Below are 18,219 nucleotides of genomic sequence, written 5' to 3' on the forward strand. Positions count from 1 at the left end.
TCTAGTTTTTACATTATATAACTAATTATATTATCTTAGATGAGGTTATAATTATGTGGTCACAAGCAGCACACCAGAGATTGGATTATATTTCCGATTAAAATTATGACAGGATAGAACAAAAATTAATGTAGTTTTGTGTCTGCACTATTTTCTTCATAACTATTAATGAAATAAATATAATTTACCAAATAATATATTGATTTTTTAATCAAGCAAAATGATTTAAAATAGATAAATCATTTATCTAACAAATTTTGGAAAAAATTATCTAATTAAACATATAATTGCTATATTGCTAAGAAAAAAAAAAAGAAAACAATTCAAGCATTTATGGAAGGGAGTGGAAATAAATAATTTAGAGGAAAAACAAAGGATGAAAGGTAAAAAGAAAAAAAAAAAAAAAAAGGGATTGGGCTTGGGTTAAGCTAGACAAGGCCCATCGATTTCTAGTTGACCAGAATTGGACCGACGCTGAAACTGGTCACCACCAGCCCCTGGATTTTATGCTCCTTACAGGGAGCAAAGGGCCATAAAGGGGTATTTATTTTCCAATATACGAGCAGCTCTATGCAGTACAAAATGGATGTTCTTATAATTACCAATGAAATTTATCCACGTCATTTGAGTAATTCCACTAGTGCTGATGTGGTCAATATGGATTGAAAAATTTAATTCTCCTTTTCCCTTTGACGCGCACTGGATCTTCGTCCAGTTGACTCACCACCGGGAACACACCGTTCCGCCAAACCGTTAGTCTAACTTCGTTCTCTTTAGAGACAGAAAAAGACAGAGAGAGAGAGAGAGAGGGAATTTTCTGTTTTTGTGAGGTTTTGAGGTTTGAGAAAGAAAACAAGGTTGGCAAATGCAAAGAGGCTTTGTTTGTTGAAGAGCTTCTGAGGTTGTTTGTCGATCAGAGAGAACGCGAATCAAAATGGTTAATGAAGCAGTTGTGGAAAACGAGGATTATTCTTTGCTTGAGGATTTGAGACTTGAAATTGAAATTGATGAAAAAGAAGGAAGCTTTTCTCTTTGCTTTTGGCTTTACCTCCCGAACTCCACTACATTCCCTGCTACAATCATTCACCAGGTCTCTCTCTCTCCCTCTCTCTCTCGCTCTAACTACCCATTTTCAATTTTTTTTTTTTTTTTAGTTTTCATTAAGTTAGTATTTTTTATTTTTATTTTTTTTTGGCTATGCAGGAAAACCCAGATGGCAAAGTTGCTCCTTTTCTTGTTTTAAATGAAAAGAAGAAGGTGATGCTTCTGCCATTGTTTCCTTTACACAAAGAAGTTCTGAATGATTCCAATCCTGCTTCATTGGGTGAAATTCCGCATGCATTAATGGATGCTGAGCTTCCTACGGAAAAATGGGTTCATTTTGGATGTGAGGTATGTAATCTTTACTGATTAGTTCAAGAAAGAGGGTTGATTATTCTCTGAAGAGAAATTCATTTGGGAGGAGGAGGAAGTATGTGAAATTGTAAGATGATTTAGTGGTCTTTTTTTTTTTTTTTTTTTTTTTTTTTTTTTTTTTTTTCTAACAAACTTTATTTTACTTTACTCTGTGGTGATCGCAAAGAACTGATTTTTATCTGTTGAAGTATCCATGTGCTTTTTGTTATTTTTATTTTGTAAATTACGATCTTACATATGTCTTTCTTTCATCTTTTTTGGTAGCAAATCTCTTTCTTTGATCTTTGAATACATATCCGCACATTTTGGCTTCTATAATTTTTCTTCAACAAAACACGGTGAAAGTGGGTTCCCTGCTATCAATCCTCTAGAAGCATTAAACTTGCTGCGTGGTTTTCCATTGAGAAAGAGGGAAAAAATTTACTGATCTCAAGGAACCATGCGCCCACATTCTTTTTTTTTTTTTTTTTTTGCCTTGGCTCAAGTCCTTAATATCTCAATTGACATGGTTATAGATTCGTAGGATGTTTCGAACTCAATCTGAAAAGCCACTCCTTTAACTAAGTCTAAGATTCCCCTGCCTGGTTTGCTGTTAAAGAAATATCTACCTTCTTTTAACAATTGCTCCTAGATGGGATGGGAATTCAGTGACTTTGTAGCTGTCAACTTTTTAGGAAATAAGCAAATGAACATAGCATTGATATGCCCATTGATCATAACATTGTCATGAAATAACAGTATATCTGCACAGCACAAACTAATAATTTTTGGGCTAAGATATTTAGGCTCCTTCCATCTGAAAAAGTGAGCATCTTTGTACCTGAGGTCTGCTCATTAAATGTCTTACACTTAACACAATAGAAGCAGCTTGGTCATACCTTACTAATTGCTTTGGTTTATTTAATTCTTTTGTGTTCGTTTTTTGGGATGTTGAGATGCTAACATTGATGTATTAATTTAAAGGTTTCTAATAATTTTTTACGGCTGCACATTGATGGGGAGATGGTTGGAGAGAAGCCTCTATCTTCTTTGTTAAAGGAAGATTCCACTTCAAGTGTTTTGAGGAAGATCAATTTGGTTAGCAGAGGTGGAGATGGAAACTGTGTGCTGGGTTACATCAAGAATCTGAAAGTTTTGTCTTTAACTTCATCTATTAAGGAACACTATGCTAAGGTGTATCGTAGTTGTACATCTTAAATTTCAGTAGGGTTTCTCCTTGTCATATTGTTTTTGGTCGCACAAACTCTCAGTGCCCAAAACGATTTACTTAAAATTTTCTTATAGATTTTTCTAATGTCAGGACCCACCTCTACAATTGTCTATTGATAATTCCTCTACCACGGAGATTGAAGAAGGCCTTGATGGCATTTGGAGTATTGTTGGTGGCAAGGTTAGTGTGCATATCTATGTACCTTTTTCCTGGTTTTCCTAACATTTACATTTTATGTTTGAAATGGAATTATGTAATAGTTTTTTTGTTCGTTTGTTTGTTTTCTCATTACTAGGAGTAGTAGTAGTTGGGATTTTAACTTGGGTCTTTCATCTTTAAGTTGTAAGAATTTATTTTAACATTAATTTCAAGTATGGGGAAGATTCCATGTACCAAGATATTTAATATCATCTTGGCGCTTGATTGGATAGGTCCAATGGTGTTTAAATCATTGCCTTAACTACCTATTGCTTCCCATTGCTTGTGCACCATTGGATGTTTCTATTCAAGTGCCAAGATGATTTGTCAAAAATACTTCCCTTTTCTTTTCTTTTCTTCTTCTTCCTTTTTTTTTTTTTTTCAATCTCTCTTGGGTGATATGTTTGTTAAACTACCTTGGTTCTGGGAACACTTCCATTCAAATATTTTTCATGGTAAGGATTCCCTTTGCCATCTCAGAGCATGATGTTATACAGTTTTTTGTTATGTAAAATAATTTGATGTAAGGTTACTTGCTGACATTGTATTTCTTCTAATGCATCTTTCCTTCTTCTGCTTATCATATTGCAGGCATCTTGTCGGAGGAATTTTTCTTTGGATGTTGTTTCCCTAGATGCCTCTGGCCAGCCTATAAGCAAGGAAATGGAGGTTTTTGTCTGGCTTCTGCATATATGACTGGTCAAATTGTTTAATGTTAGTTATTGCAGCAATTTTAGCACTCACTTATAAACATTGTTTCTCTTGTAATAGGTTGTTGCTTCGCTTACGTATGCAGACAATGGGGCACCTGTTGAGCAAACAAGCGATGGGGAAGCTCCTCTTTTAGCTAGCTTTGATGGAATTGAGTTTGATTCTTGTGATAGACCAACTAAACTGTTACATGGGCGTGCATCCTTTAGGCTCAAGATATCTCAGGTCATTAGATTAATTTAAAAATGATTATTTCTTGGTGTATCTTGTGTGAAGATGTATGGGTATGCTCATGATAGGCCATTAATATTTTGTTGTGTATTTTATTTCATTTTCTCTTAATTAGACATGTTTGTTTGGAGCTCATTTCAACTCATGAATTATTCAGATTTTGTTCATTGTTCATTGCATTTGTATTACTCAGTCCCAAGCATTTCCTTTCTAGATTGAGAAGGTAAATCTTGTAGACTGGAAAGCCTTGCGACGCATTTCCTTTCTAAGGAAAAGTACTTTGAATATGTTGGATTTTATTTTTAGTTTTATATTATTCCGTTTATTTCCAGTTTCTGCTGGAATATGTTAATGGTTTGATTGTTTACTCTGTCTTTCCCATTTCAGCTATCATCCAAATGTGACAATAGGCTTTTTCGCATTAGGTTTGACGTCCGTAAGATGGAAGAGTATCCTTTTTTGAAGGCATTGTCACCTCCTATTCGTTGCATCTCACGGAACCGGAATCCTAGGGTATCCTCCAATACGTGGAAAAGATCAAGCTCCGATGTTCACCCAACTGGTATATCCCAGTCATTTGTGTTGGATGAAGATAACTTGGAACTTCAGCACAATTCTTTACGTGAAGCAAAACCCAGTTCATTATCAAAGTGTATGAGGTCAGGACAAGATAGAATTTCTGCAACCTTGAGAGGTGATCCCCCCTTGGAGCCACTAGATGAGGAATGCAATTCTCATGCATGGACTGCCAATCAGGTAGTTACCTTTTTATGGCATTAGCTTCGTTTTTTCCATGAAAATTACATTAGATAAGCGATAGATGTCAACGTGACCATACTGATTTATGGTATAAATTGGTGATTTGTCCACCTTTACAAATTATGAAAGATTATTTGAAAACTTTGATATGGCTTCCTGTTACATTTCATCTTGAACACTCATGCGGGATCTAACATGACATGGGTTTGGATATGGGGTGTACACCCTTCACTAAAGGTTTAGTTGTGTAGTTGATGACATATGCCTAGCAAGGAAGACACAATTCAATTCATAGTTTGATGTAATGAATGTTCTTCTTAATCCTTTTTGCATGTCATATATCTATTTTGTGCACGCTAACATAGGCTTAATTTTAGCCCAACTATTAATTCGGCCAATCTGTGTCCTAACATTTGGATGCTAACCAGATCTAGTTTTTCAAAAGTTTGTTTGCAGCAGCTCTTTTACTTGAGTCCATCTAGATATTAAGTTGATATTGCCTGCTTTATTTGAGGTTTTTGTTACTTCACAACAAATAGACAGCTATTTTCATGTTTTCTTGTCACCTTGCAGCAGAACTTACAGAGAGAAACATTCCTTCACAAACAAATATTTCCAGTATTTTTTACTATTGAACCTGTTTCAATGTATTTCTTCTGTTGAACCAGAAAGGAAGTGCATTTTATAAAGTTTTTCAAGCTTATGATTTTGTAGATTATGATAAATTTGATAAGCTATGGTGGAAATGAATTCTTTTTATCAATTATAATGAAATGGCTTAGTTGAGTTGAGTTTCAATCTTTTGATCATTTATGTATAACGTTGCTGAGCACTTTCGTTGATGACATTGATACTTTTATTTTTATTTTTAATGGTAATTCTCATTAATATTAAAAATGAAACTCATTGCAAATTTGTTGGAAATTAGGTTGAGAATGCTTTTGTGACAAGTTCAGTGAGGAGATCTGAGAACATCGAAGAAGCAGATGACTCTTTATCTTATTCAGAGAGTGTTGAAGAGAAAAATTCTACTCTCAAGAATACATCAAGTAATAGAAATCAAATGTCAGATATGTCCATATTTAAATACTCTCTGGCAGGCTTAGCTGAGAGGTCTCTTCTGCTCAAGGAGATAGCAAACTCTGCTTCTAATGAAGAGATTTTAGATTTTGCTGATAAGGTTTCCTTGTATTCGGGATGTTCACACCATAGGTAATTTTTTAGGATTTCCTTTTTCTCATTATTTTGGTTCTAATGACTACTCCTGTTGGACTTTCAATTAATACACGATAATATGCTTCTGATATGCCATGTTGCCATTGGAATTCTGCAAAAAATTAACATGCTTCCTAATTCTTCAAGAAATAATATCCTAGTTGGCTTTTATTTAATTATTTAATTTCAGTTTTTCTTTTCAGTTTCAAATCCCAATGACACTTTCCTTATGAATATTTCCTTTTTGCTGAATATTTACTTCATTATACATCTAAAAGAGTGCTTGACAATTATGCCAATGACGTATACCCTTAGGTTGGACCAACCTTCATTTTCCATTTAGTGAAACTCACTCACGCAAAAAATCCAACATCAGATACCTTGCCTTTTGGTTTTCTGTGCCTCCTTTCTGTGTCTTTTTCTCTAACTGTGAAAAGGAAAACATAGAATATAATCAGGCAGATAAGGAGTTCTTGTTTTGAGATTTCATCATTGGGTCAAGCAAGTGGTCAATTAATTTTTGTCTGCTGCTATCCAATGATATTTGATAACTCTTCTTTTGAAAAAGCAAACATAATTCCTCTTATTATTTCACTTTTTTTTATTTCTATTTTTACCTCAGGAACCAAATAATAATGGCCAAAAGATTGATAGAAGAAGGAAGGAAAGCCTGGAATTTAATCTCACAAAATAACCACCATGTTCAGTGGGAAAGTATGGTTTTTGAGATTGAAGAACAATTTATGAAGATTGCCGGTTGCAGTTCTAGATCTCTCTCACAGCAGGTTTTCTTCTCATAGTCTCAGTTTTTTTCTCTCTTAGATTCATGTTCTCGGTTGGAAACATTTTGTTACTGAGGTTGACACATTAATAAATTTTCTGTCTTGCTTTTTTTTGGAAGAAACAAAATAGAAGTCCAGTTAATAAGTTTTCTGGCTTTACATGCATTATAAATGTTATAGATTATATTAGAATGTACAATAAAAAGTACATTCTCATTCACTTCAGATCGTGTATGACAGTGAGAATGACTAATTTTATTCATTTTTAGAGTACAAATCACATTCTGGGTAGGTTCAATGATCATGTTCTGATGTATTGAAGTGCCATAAAGTTTTGTCCAGTGACCTGGTTTATGTTGCTTTCCAAATATGATGTAAAAGGCAAAGATAATATCATGCTTGACTTACATTTGTTAATGCATATGGATCTGAAACATCCGTTTTTCCCTTTCAGTGCTTGCCCCAGTGTACTATATATAATGGGTGCTCTTTTGATATGAGACCCGCTTATCTTTAGGACTCATTTTACGTGGCTGACAGTTTGGTATTGTAATTCTAGGAGCATGTGTCATTTGTCATTTTGTCTCAACCATGTGCTTATGACTTCCAAATAACTTGTTAGGTTTCAGTTGAAATCTGTAGTCATCGAGCCCCATTTTTTATTATTATTAATATTCAGTTCTGTGTTTCCCTTTTCTCATGAGCGTTGTTCAGCTGGAATAATAATACAAGAATGAAAGGATAATGGATGTATTTATGCAGCTTTGATTATGATCCACGTAAGGCCATCATAGGCTGGAAGAGATTGATTCTGGTTCTGCTCTTTTGTAACTTATTTTGGCAAAGTAGTAAGTAATTGATGTAGGTTGAAGAATTTAATTATTAGACAATTATTATTTTTGAGACTTGTAGTGACTGTCATAAGAACTTATACAAGGAGATAAATAGTGAATTATTTAAGACTTCAGGTATTATATTCTCTGCCTGGTTTTTCTTTGTTTCTTTCTCTTTTCCAGGTTCTACATTAGAACAAATTGAATTTCTGTTTACAAATAATAAGAAAAGCAAGAAGGAACTAAACCATAGAAAAGCCAAAAGCAGCTACACAAGCTACATTTCTATTATCTCTGGTATTTCTCAATTAGAATCTGTAGTCAGAAAAACAATTCCCTGCGAATCCTCTTGGCAAAGTGGTTATCATCGTTTGAAGGAATGTATTTAGTTTTAATTACTACAACATTATTTTGGCTACATGCAGTTGTACATTTCTGCTCTTTTTGATGATATGAAGATTGTTTGATGCTTAACTTGGTAAAACTGATGCTTTCTGTCTCTACCATTGATACTGGTGTTGAGTAAACTTGAGGTATAATAGGAATTTACTGCATCCTAGAAACCCAGTAAAATGAAGTCATAGTACATTAATATGTTCTGGGTGTGAACCATACTGTGGAATCTTTGCCTGCTAAAAGTTTTCTATTCAAATTTATCCGTCACTTCAGGACTTTGAGCTTTTGAGAAGAATTGCTGGATGCCAAGAATATGTGGCCCAGGAGAACTTTGAGCAGATGTGGTGTTGGTTATACCCTGTAGCTTTTACATTATCAAGAGAACCAATAAATGCAATGTGGAGTTGTACAACACCCAAGTGGATAGAAGGATTTATTACAAAAGAAGAGGCAGAATCTTCACTTCAAGGTCCAAGGGGTCTTCAGGACCCGGGGACATTTATCCTTCGGTTTCCGACTTCAAGGAGCTGGCCCCACCCAGATGCCGGTACCTTAGTTGTGACATATATTGGCAGTGATTACACTATTCACCACAGACTGCTTTCTCCTGATCACGCATATAGGTGTGTAGTTCAATATCTTTTTCCTTGCTGTAGGTAATTTTACATGCACGACAATGGAAATCTTTTGAATAGTTTCATTTTGGTTATGCCAATGGGAGGACTATGTTGCAAATAAATATCCTTTAGATTATGAAAAATCCCTGATTGAAATGACTGAAAACAATTGTTGCCTGCTTGTGATATTGTAGTTCTGCTGAAAGAGACGAAGAAGTGCAATCACTACAAGACATGCTTCTTGCAGAGCCCGAACTCTCTCGATTGGGAAGGCAAGATAAATATGTTATCTTTATTTTAATATATTCTATTGCTTAGACTGAACTGCCTTATATGTCATTTATTGAAAGTTTTCAAATATTCATTTCTTAAAATATTTTGCAGGATAATAAGACGTCAATGTGCGTGCTAGAGATCCATAATATGTGTGCTTTCGAAGATAGTTTTTTTGGCCTTTTTTTTAATGCTTTCTTTGAGCTTCTTTTGCACATAATTTCATTCATTGACATGTTGAGAGAATAGGAAAACATGGAATAGAGAAGAGAAAACTTTCGGAAATTGTTACCTGCTGACTGCTTCAAGAATTGGATGGCACTCTACCAAATCAATTTGAAGTCAAATTTAGAAGACCATGGCTATGGGGACCATAAGCTGAACTGACAAGAATAGGGAACAACTAAAGGAAGGATTTATACTCAGAAGAGTAGAAGGTGAAAGAGAGCATTGATTATTGAATTTTTCTTGTATATCCATCATATGGGATTTGGTATCAGCTAGGCCTAACATTTTGTTGTGGAAACTTTTACTGTATCTAGGCCCCGAAGTGGATATTATGGAACGTAAAGATAATAACATTGCCTTGTAAATTTCTATCCGAAAATACTAACTATCCTACAGCTGCAACCGTGTCCAAAAAAACATTTCTTCGTTGAACAATTCAATCTGATAGTACTTTCCTTTCTCATGTTCATTTCTTTGAATATTGGTGTATATTATTGCTGAACTTTTTTTATCACGTTAAACATTTCCTCTCTCGAACATTATTAGATTATACAATTTCCTTGCATTTGAGAAATTTGACTTGTGTGGTTGTCGGATAATAAATAAAAATTGTTTGGAATTTTATTAGTTACTACAAATTTTATAATGTAAATAATTTGATCGTAACGGACAATTAATTCCCCACCATCAAGGTTTTGAGTTCAATATTCCATTGGAGGATTAAACAAATTTTTAGTTAAGCAGTTTCTCGTCCATCTTAGAGAGTTAATATACAAAATAGTTTTGGTATCATTGTGTTTGTATATGCTTGTCTTGTACCAATTCATAGTGATTAAACCGTCCAAAAGGAACCAAAATCATGGCGGCCACCGAAGGAAAGATGCAAAAGAGAAAATCCATTGCCCAACAAAGACGTAAAAAACTACGCGAAGAGCATCCATCATAAACAACATTATCACAACAGGTTTCGAATACGCAAAAGATATCGATCACTTCCAGATTGATGGTATAATAGTTGTTTGTTTCCTGGTCTCTGTTTGAATGGTTGATGGAGAGAAGTACTGAAGCTCTTGTCGAAAACGGCATTCTTGGTCTGTCTCTTTCTTTCTTGGTCACGCACACAAACACACACACACACACACAACTTCAACATCTTTTGGACTATTTTTTAACAGGTACGCCAATAATCAGTTTCTGTTTTCTACCATGTTACAGAAATGCAAGAACTAATCTTGGTCAGTGAAGATCAGAAGCCACTTCCGAAGCTCAAGCACTGGAAATGGTGGCTCATGGTGGCGTTCAACGTTGCCTTTTTACTGGTTGGACAATCAGCCGCTACCGTATTGGGTAGGTTTTACTTCAAAGGAGGAGGAGAATCTTTATGGATGGCAACACTTGTCCAATCTGCAGCATTTCCAGTCCTTCTCCTCCCACGCTTCTTCCTACCCTCGGCCAAAAGCCTCCCCACTGAATCAACAACAACAACCTTCATTTCTAAGCCTTCTGTTCTCAGTCTTGCCTCTCTTTACTTCTTCCTTGGAACGCTATTGGCAGGGGACAACTTTTTGTATTCGGTCGGGCTTCATTATCTTCCTTTGTCTACGTACTCTCTTCTTTGTGCCGCACAGTTAGCATTCAATGCAATCTTTTCTTTCTTCATCAATTCTCAGAAGTTCACAGCTCTCATACTCAACTCTGTAGTTATTATCAGCTTATCAGCCTCACTCATTTCAGACTATTCTGAGTCCTCAGATCAAGAAGACCATGAAAAAAAGGATTCAAAGGCACAATACATAGCCGGTTTCTCATGCACTCTTGCTGCATCCGCAGGTTATGCACTCCTGCTGTCTCTCATGCAGTTCTCCTTTGAAAAGATACTGAAAAAGGAAAGCTTTTCAGTGGTCTTAGACATGCAGATTTACACATCTTTTGTTGCTACATTAATTTGCATAGTGGGTTTGCTCGCAAGCGGTGAATGGAAGGAATTGAAGTGTGAAATGGAAAGGTCTGAGAAAGGGAAAGCTGTTTATGTAATGACTTTGGTTGGGATAGCTCTGGCTTGGCAGGTCTGTTCAGTTGGAGTTGTGGGGTTGATCTTCATCGTGTCGTCTCTGTTCTCGAATGTTGTCAGTATGTTTACTTTGCCACTTGCACCTGTTGGTGGTGTGGTATTGTACAAGGAAAAGATGGATGGAGTTAAGGTGGTGGCAATGTTGTTGGCCATATGGGGTTTTGCTTCTTATATCTACCAGCAATACCTTGATGACCAGGAGGCCAAAACTACTGAAAACAATGGTTCAAATGCTGTACTTGATAGTTCTAGTTCGTAATGCTTATTAATTTGGCTTAAGAATTGTTGTTTAGGAATAGGGGGGAAAAAAATGAACTTTGTTTTTGTTTAGAAACTGCCGACGCACTCAAGTTTTCACATCAAGATGGATCTTCTTGATTTGTTTATAATATATATATATATATATATATATGATTTCAGAGCAACTTTGCTGGTGATTATGTGAAACCATGGCCTGCATATCGATAATCTAATGAGAAATCTGATGATGAATCCTCAAATGAAGACAGCTTAATCAATTTACAAAAATCCATTTACAGAGCAAATCAGATATATATATATATATATGATTTCTGTACAATACATATCAACTTCTAAGTATAACAGGACCCAGTTTCCAACTTCATTTACAGCAGAAAATATCTGTATATACATATATGATATCCATTATCACCATCACCCAGCTTCCATTTCATGAAAATCAACTATCATCATCTAGGAGTTGCTTAGATGGATTTTGTTGAACACCCTGAAAACAGAACCACTAGAATTGCTCTGTTTCACTTTGGATTGATGATGATCATGAGTTGCTTGGATGGATTTTCTTTACGCCCAGGAAACTCATGAGTTTCGCCTGAAGAAGCCTTGGCTGTTTGCTGTTGTTCAATTTGCTTTAGTTTTCTGTTTGTGGAGTTTCCGCATGACATAAGCTTCTGTAAGAGCATAACCAGGAGTTGACATGGCTCTATAATCAATCCAAAGAAGAAGAAAGAAAGAAAGAAGGTTATTTGGAGGTTGGATTTATGGATTATAATTGGAAATGAGATTAGGATATTCATAGTCACCAGCACATTTTTGGCTTGGGCAACAAGATTACAAAGCAGAAAGCAGTGTTAATGGGACCTTTTGTTTTGACATTCCCTCATTTACTTACATTTTAATTTTACTTTTTACTGTTTCTTGGTTGCTTAACAACTTGGACTACAAAAGTGTTCTTTTCAAAATAAATCAATAAAGTGATGTTAATTGGGTTGGAAGTTGTGGGGATTATGGAATGTTAACATCAAAATCATTGCTTTGATTCCCAAACCCAGATTGACATTTATTCGTTTTCATTCTAATTCGCAGCTTGACATTTATTTATTTAATTTTCTTTTCTTCCCCCATTTTATTTGCTCTAATTTCCAGTTTGACATTTAATAATTTGTTGGGCGCCACATGTTTGGACAGATAGCAAGTAAGCTGTCTTTGGACTTTTTTTGAGACAATAATTTTAAATATTTTGGTTAGAACTTAACTAGACTGGGTCAGCCAAGGAAAATAAGAAAATTATCAATAAATTGTTTTAATTTCTGATTACATTTAAATGAAATTGATGGAGTTGATAAATTATATATATATATATATATATGAAATTTTTGTTTAAAAAATTGGTTCTCCATATTGACCGAAGGCCAAAAAGCCCAAGGGACAAAGGGCCAACCCGTCAAACAATCGTGGCGAAGGGCCTTCAGGCCAGCTCTCGAACCAAAGCCATGCGATTTGCCGACATGGCACATAGGCTGGGCTGTGGGCCCACAACCCACACTAGACACGTGTCAGTTGTTTATACGTTCACTACACAAACACCCGAAACATCATGAGGTGAGACCAAAACAAAAAAAACATGTATTAATATATATATAAAATATATATATATATATATTAAAAAATCAAATCAATACAAAATAAAAATAAAGATTTTTTTAAAAAAAAAAAAAAACTTTTTTTAAGTTATTTTAATAGCATTATTATATATTTTGAGTTCCATTACATGCTATGCTATGTTTGCTTTTGGTACGCAGTTTGCTTTTGATAGTCATTCGGCTTCTTTCCCGAATAGTCGACAATTTATCTAGAATCTTTCTAATTTCATCTACATTCATATTCATTTTGATCTGTGCCAAATCCAATTATTATGGTTTAACATTAAAATTGACATTCTAAGGACCATTACCTTTTCTTTTTTTTTAAATCAAATTTACCCTATGATAGAAGGTAATTGAAATCGATGAGTATAAATAAAATTGAGGAAAATGAAAATTGTTATATGTTTTTTATATAACAACAAAACTTAAAAAGGTTCAAATTTTTTGTTCTCAATTTTATGGCATTTTAATTTTCCTCACAATTGTCTTTTAAGGAATATTAAAAACTGAAATTCTCTATACTAATATTTTGCCCCTTCTTCCTAGTGGATTCTTCCAAGAGAAGCAACTTAAAAGTATCTTTATTCATAATTTGATGATCCAGTGTAAACTGATCCAGTGACTATCATATCCAAGAAGGACTTTCATGGTTAGTGATTGATAAAGTAGAGTAAGCTATTTTGAAATTTACCCAATTAATTCTGGTGCCAATATTTAAAATAAGTTATACTAACAATTAGTTTGAAACTTGTTAATTCATATTGTTGCTTACACATATGAAATTTGACTTTAGAAAAAAAAAAAAGACTTAATAAAATTATAAAAAGTAATACCTTTTTTGACATTTGTTATATTGGCATATTGGGAAAGGACATTTTTTTTTCTAAATTGGGAAAGGAGATTTTTAAAAAAAAATTTAAATGTAAAATATAAGAATTAAATACTAGTGTTCATTGCTAAATGGATGGATTTCAAGATAAAGTCAAAAAAACAATATGAAAGAAGTGATTCTCTTTATATCAAACTATGTGACTTTATATATTTGCAGCGAGGACAAATTAAAAGAGGATATATAGGTTTTAATAGAGTAAAAAATTTATAAAAAAGAATTATATAAAGGACAGATATTTGCAATTATTGTATACATTTAAGAGCTGTAGATTTTGTTCTTTATGATCTCTATTTTTATATTTCATACCATATATATATATATATATATATTAAAAATAAGTTATATTTTCTTTTACTTGCCGGTGCTCGATTGCATACTATGACCTTTTAGGAGAAGACTCACACCCACGAGCTACTTGAGTTGCTTTTTCACAGCTGTATTATTTTCCAGAAAGAGAAGGACTTTAAGGAATTCATGAATAGCAGACACTTGTACGTAAATAGCTCTTACAGGTGGAAGAGAATATATGGTGACAGACAGACCCTTCACATGACGAATTCGCACTCCACATCATCATCTTCACCACCTTTTTCTTCTTCATCCTGGTTGCCTACCCACTTTCTTTCTTTTCTTTTTTTTTGGGAACTTAGTTTTTATTTTTAGTTTTTTGGTAAATACTTAGTTCTTTATTTTGATTATCGAAAATAGTGATTAATTAATCTTACATTCGATAACGTTTATGATTTTGGTTTTCCATTTTTAGATTTTTCTTAATTTTTTTTTTAAATCGTGTATAATTGGCTCATACTTTAAATGATAATAAAGAAAAAAAAAATAATGACACACTAAATTGAAAAACATTCAATACTATTCATAAAATAAGTTCATTTTAATAATTTATTATTCATGCATATATATATATATATACAAATATGCTTAGTTTTTGAAAAAAAAAAAAAATGAACGTTCCTTTAATGAGCCTTAATTGAACTACATAATAGTTGCAAAATAAAATAAAATGACACTCAATTATATTGCATAATAATCACTTTTTTTTTTCTTTTTTTTTTTAACTTGATTAAAATGAATGTGAAGGTAATTTTAGGACAATCATGGAGTCTCCGTCTCCAGATAGGTAAAGACAAGGCTCGTGAATTGTACATCTCCTATGGTGACAGAAATGTGAATGTGAATGTCAACAAAGTAGGGAGCCAAAAATAAAAACGACTTCGGCTGCTGGCCCCCCATCTCTTTTGAAGATACCTACATTTGTCAAATTGTCATGATCAAAAAGCCAAACCATCTTTTTTGTGATTCCAAGAGTTTTTTCCATTTGTTATAAAGTTTTTCTTTCTCATATTCCCTGCTTTTCTAATCTTCTTCTTCTGTTAGACGTATCTAGCTTCTTCAACAACTAAGGTCTGTCTTTCTTCACTACTTACCAGTTTCTCTGATCCCTCTGTTTATGTGAATATATATTCTTTTATCATATCTACTTATTTGTTTTCATTCTTTATATATAACCTACTTTTTTCTCTTTGGCTTGACATACTGTCACTGAGCTTCTGTTACTAGCTAGAATAGTGAAAATCTATAGCTATCTATAAGCATGTTAAAGTGGTGACCTGTTTAAAACAAAGTGACTACATCTAGCTTCTAGCTAGAAGTTGATAGAAAGATGAGAAATGGAAAATGATTGTCTTCTAGTTGTGTTACAGAACAAATGAAAAAGTTCCAAACATAATTTTTGCTTCTTTTTTATTGAGTAATGCAAATTTGATGTTTGTGTTCATAAATTGGTCGGACTAAGGCAACAGAAAGCCTTTAACTATAACTGTAAAATTCAAATTCTAGATGGATTTAATTTAATTTGGGGCTTTAGATCTTTATTCTTTACCTTTTTAATTCCAGTTCAAAGTTCTACTAATACACCTACTAGTATTTATTTAAACAGAAACATTTTTAAAATATATTTCACTTTCTCTACTACTGAATGGAACACTCCCAAGTTTCAGTTGGTTAAATTTCCATCTCATTTTGTAGGAACAAATGGGTAATCCTCAAATGTTAGCATTTTATATCACTGTAAGTTGTATCGCTTTTGTCATATCAAAGATCATTATTTCAATCCTCCTCTATAAGCGATGGAAAAGAAAGCACTTGGTTTATGAAGATGACTTCTCAGGTATATTTATATTAACTTTATGAAAGTAGTTTTCAGAAAATTCACTTCCTGGAAAGCGAAGAAAGATATGCTGATAGGTTTGTTATGCAGGTGGGAAGATGGTCATGTTTAGGTCTCCGATAATGCAGTCTCTCAAATCAGATGCATTTTTGAAGAAGACGTTGAAACTGAGCAACAAGGATATCATTGGATCTGGAGGCTATGGAACAGTATATAAACTGACAGTAAGTGACTCCACGGCCTTTGCCGTGAAAAGACTGAACAGAGGAACTGCAGAAAGAGACCGAGGCTTTGAGAGAGAGTTGGAGGCAATGGGGGACATAAAACATCGAAATATAGTAACTCTCCACGGATACTACACTGCCCCTCACTATAACCTTCTTATCTATGAGCTAATGCCTAATGGGAGCTTGGATACATTTCTACATGGTATGCATTTCCATGGATTTCACTTATGGCTAAACTTCTATAGGTACATCTTGGTAACAAGTCCACTGTCTGTCAAAACTCATATAAAATGCTGCAATATCAAATGATCTGGCTCAGCTTTCTGACAAAAGGAATCTATTTCCGAAAAAGAGATTTCGTATTTTCAAAGTAGCCAAATATCCAGACTACTTAAACAAACAATGACATGGAAATTAAACAATTTTAAAATGTAAATTTCTTAAGATAGAACCTATGTCATGTTCTTGCAAATGGAGTTTCTCCGTATGTTTTGATATCGTAAGTGTTTTTTTTTTTTTTTCCTCTTCTCTCTCTCTCTCTCTCTCATGATGCAGGAAAGGGAATGAACAAGAAGTTTTTAGATTGGCCATCCAGATACAAAATAGCTTTAGGTGCAGCAAGAGGAATTTCATACCTCCATCACGATTGCATCCCTCATATAATCCATAGAGACATCAAGTCGAGCAATATCTTGCTGGATCAAAACATGGAGGCTCGAGTATCCGACTTTGGACTGGCAACATTGATGGAACCAGATAAGACTCATGTCTCAACATTTGTAGCTGGAACTTTTGGATACTTGGCTCCTGGTAAAGAGTCTATAGATCACGGAACAATTATATTAGTAAAACTATAAAAGCACTGCCTTCCATGCTCTCAAGTATATAATAAATAAACAATTTTGTGCAGAATATTTTGACACAGGAAGAGCAACAGCTAAAGGAGATGTTTACAGTTTTGGAGTTGTTTTACTAGAACTTCTAACCGGGAAAAAGCCAACAGATGAAGCATTTATTGAGGAGGGAACCAGGCTTGTAACATGGGTAAGTTTGAAGAAGCTTATAACCCATCTTCTTCTTCTTCTTCCATTTGTATCTTTCAAAACAACTGCTTGTATCAAAAAGTACAAAGTACCAAGAAATTTGAATAAGACTCAACCGTTTTCATGAAATTTTTCAATCTATTTTCATCTAAATTGAGATTTAAGTGCAGCCAGGAAAATCCAAAATGATACATCTTTAACTGATAATTATCTTTAACCGTTGGAGCAGGTGAAGACAGTTGTTGAACAGAAGAGGGAAGACCATGTGCTCGACAGCAACCTAGAATGTTGCACAGTGGATGAGAATGAGATTAACAGTGTATTCAACATTGCATTAATATGCCTGGAACCGGAGCCATCCAAGAGACCTAGCATGGCTGAAGTTGTCAAGATGCTTGAGCAAATCAAAATAACAAAGTTTATTTAGACTGTTAATCTTTCCCCAAAATGCATCGTCTTTCTTCAAGTGTATATTTAAAAGTCAATGCCTTTCCACAAAAGTCTCCCTAGCCTTCCCAACAAAAAAGATACGTCATTATAATAAGCACTATATTACCATGCCCTACTCTCCAATTAATATAAGCAAACTTGATTTTCTAAAGTAAGATTTGAAATCCTTCAATAAGGAAAACAAACAAATACAAGTATTAGCTTTAAGAACATAAACAGAGTCTAGAAAAGTTACTTCTATTCAGATTTCAATCTATTAAGGCTGAGTCAACATGAATTTTGTTCATGCCTTAAATAAGTTCCAAGCACCTGCTCTCTCAGTAGAACTCTCAATGCAGTCAACCTACACACAGATAACTCGTCCTCTAACAGAAACAAAACATCCTTCCAACATAAATTAATCATTAAAATGTGTAATCTTTGAATTCTTTGGAACACAGATTACTTTTCCTGTTGCACATATATCACATTATGTCACTGCTTTATTCGTCTTCTTCTGATTTTTCCACCCTTACTTCTTGCTATGTAAGGAATCAAATCAAAGACAACCTTGGAAAAGAAAGTTACAAGAGGTT

General features: G+C 34.0%; 3 protein-coding genes and 1 long non-coding RNA gene across 6 annotated transcripts; 3 read left to right on the top strand and 1 right to left on the bottom strand.

Moving 5' to 3' along the window:
* Positions 1-696: 696 nt before the first annotated feature.
* On the top strand, positions 697-9,271 carry LOC107414299 (SH2 domain-containing protein B). 2 transcript variants are annotated; one of them, XR_003055147.3, is made up of 13 exons: positions 697-1,090; positions 1,204-1,392; positions 2,380-2,589; positions 2,717-2,806; positions 3,416-3,493; positions 3,596-3,760; positions 4,154-4,522; positions 5,454-5,737; positions 6,363-6,525; positions 8,025-8,374; positions 8,563-8,640; positions 8,753-9,078; positions 9,184-9,271. XR_003055147.3 is itself a non-coding variant. In XM_016022409.4 (12 exons), the coding sequence occupies exons 1-12, from the start codon at positions 935-937 to the stop codon at positions 8,778-8,780; spliced, it is 2,160 nt and encodes a 719-aa protein (XP_015877895.3). In that variant the 5' UTR covers positions 697-934; the 3' UTR covers positions 8,781-9,271. The 2 variants fall into 2 exon arrangements, 1 of the variants encoding a protein (XP_015877895.3); XM_016022409.4 differs by having other exon boundaries at positions 8,753-9,271.
* A 204-nt stretch (positions 9,272-9,475) lies between these two features.
* Positions 9,476-12,044, top strand: LOC107414323 (probable purine permease 11). Its single transcript, XM_016022436.4, has 2 exons — positions 9,476-9,960; positions 10,085-12,044. Exons 1-2 carry the CDS (start codon positions 9,918-9,920, stop codon positions 11,197-11,199), a joined length of 1,158 nt encoding a protein of 385 aa, XP_015877922.3. The 5' UTR covers positions 9,476-9,917; the 3' UTR covers positions 11,200-12,044.
* A 2,743-nt stretch (positions 12,045-14,787) lies between these two features.
* On the top strand, positions 14,788-17,795 carry LOC107414302 (receptor-like serine/threonine-protein kinase At1g78530). Its single transcript, XM_048466001.2, has 6 exons — positions 14,788-15,158; positions 15,783-15,924; positions 16,015-16,353; positions 16,707-16,961; positions 17,062-17,195; positions 17,424-17,795. The coding sequence occupies exons 2-6, from the start codon at positions 15,789-15,791 to the stop codon at positions 17,619-17,621; spliced, it is 1,062 nt and encodes a 353-aa protein (XP_048321958.2). The 5' UTR covers positions 14,788-15,158; positions 15,783-15,788; the 3' UTR covers positions 17,622-17,795.
* Positions 16,834-17,526, bottom strand: LOC125419647 (uncharacterized). Of its 2 annotated transcripts, none has more exons than XR_007238526.2 (3): positions 17,396-17,526; positions 17,106-17,259; positions 16,834-16,970 (listed from the first exon to the last, which is right to left on the bottom strand). It is a non-coding gene; the product is annotated as an uncharacterized LOC125419647 (long non-coding RNA). The 2 variants fall into 2 exon arrangements; XR_007238525.2 differs by having other exon boundaries at positions 17,387-17,526.
* Positions 17,796-18,219: the final 424 nt, after the last annotated feature.

The sequence above is a fragment of the Ziziphus jujuba genome, chromosome 11 (assembly GCF_031755915.1).
Source record: "Ziziphus jujuba cultivar Dongzao chromosome 11, ASM3175591v1".
NCBI lineage: Eukaryota > Viridiplantae > Streptophyta > Magnoliopsida > Rosales > Rhamnaceae > Ziziphus > Ziziphus jujuba.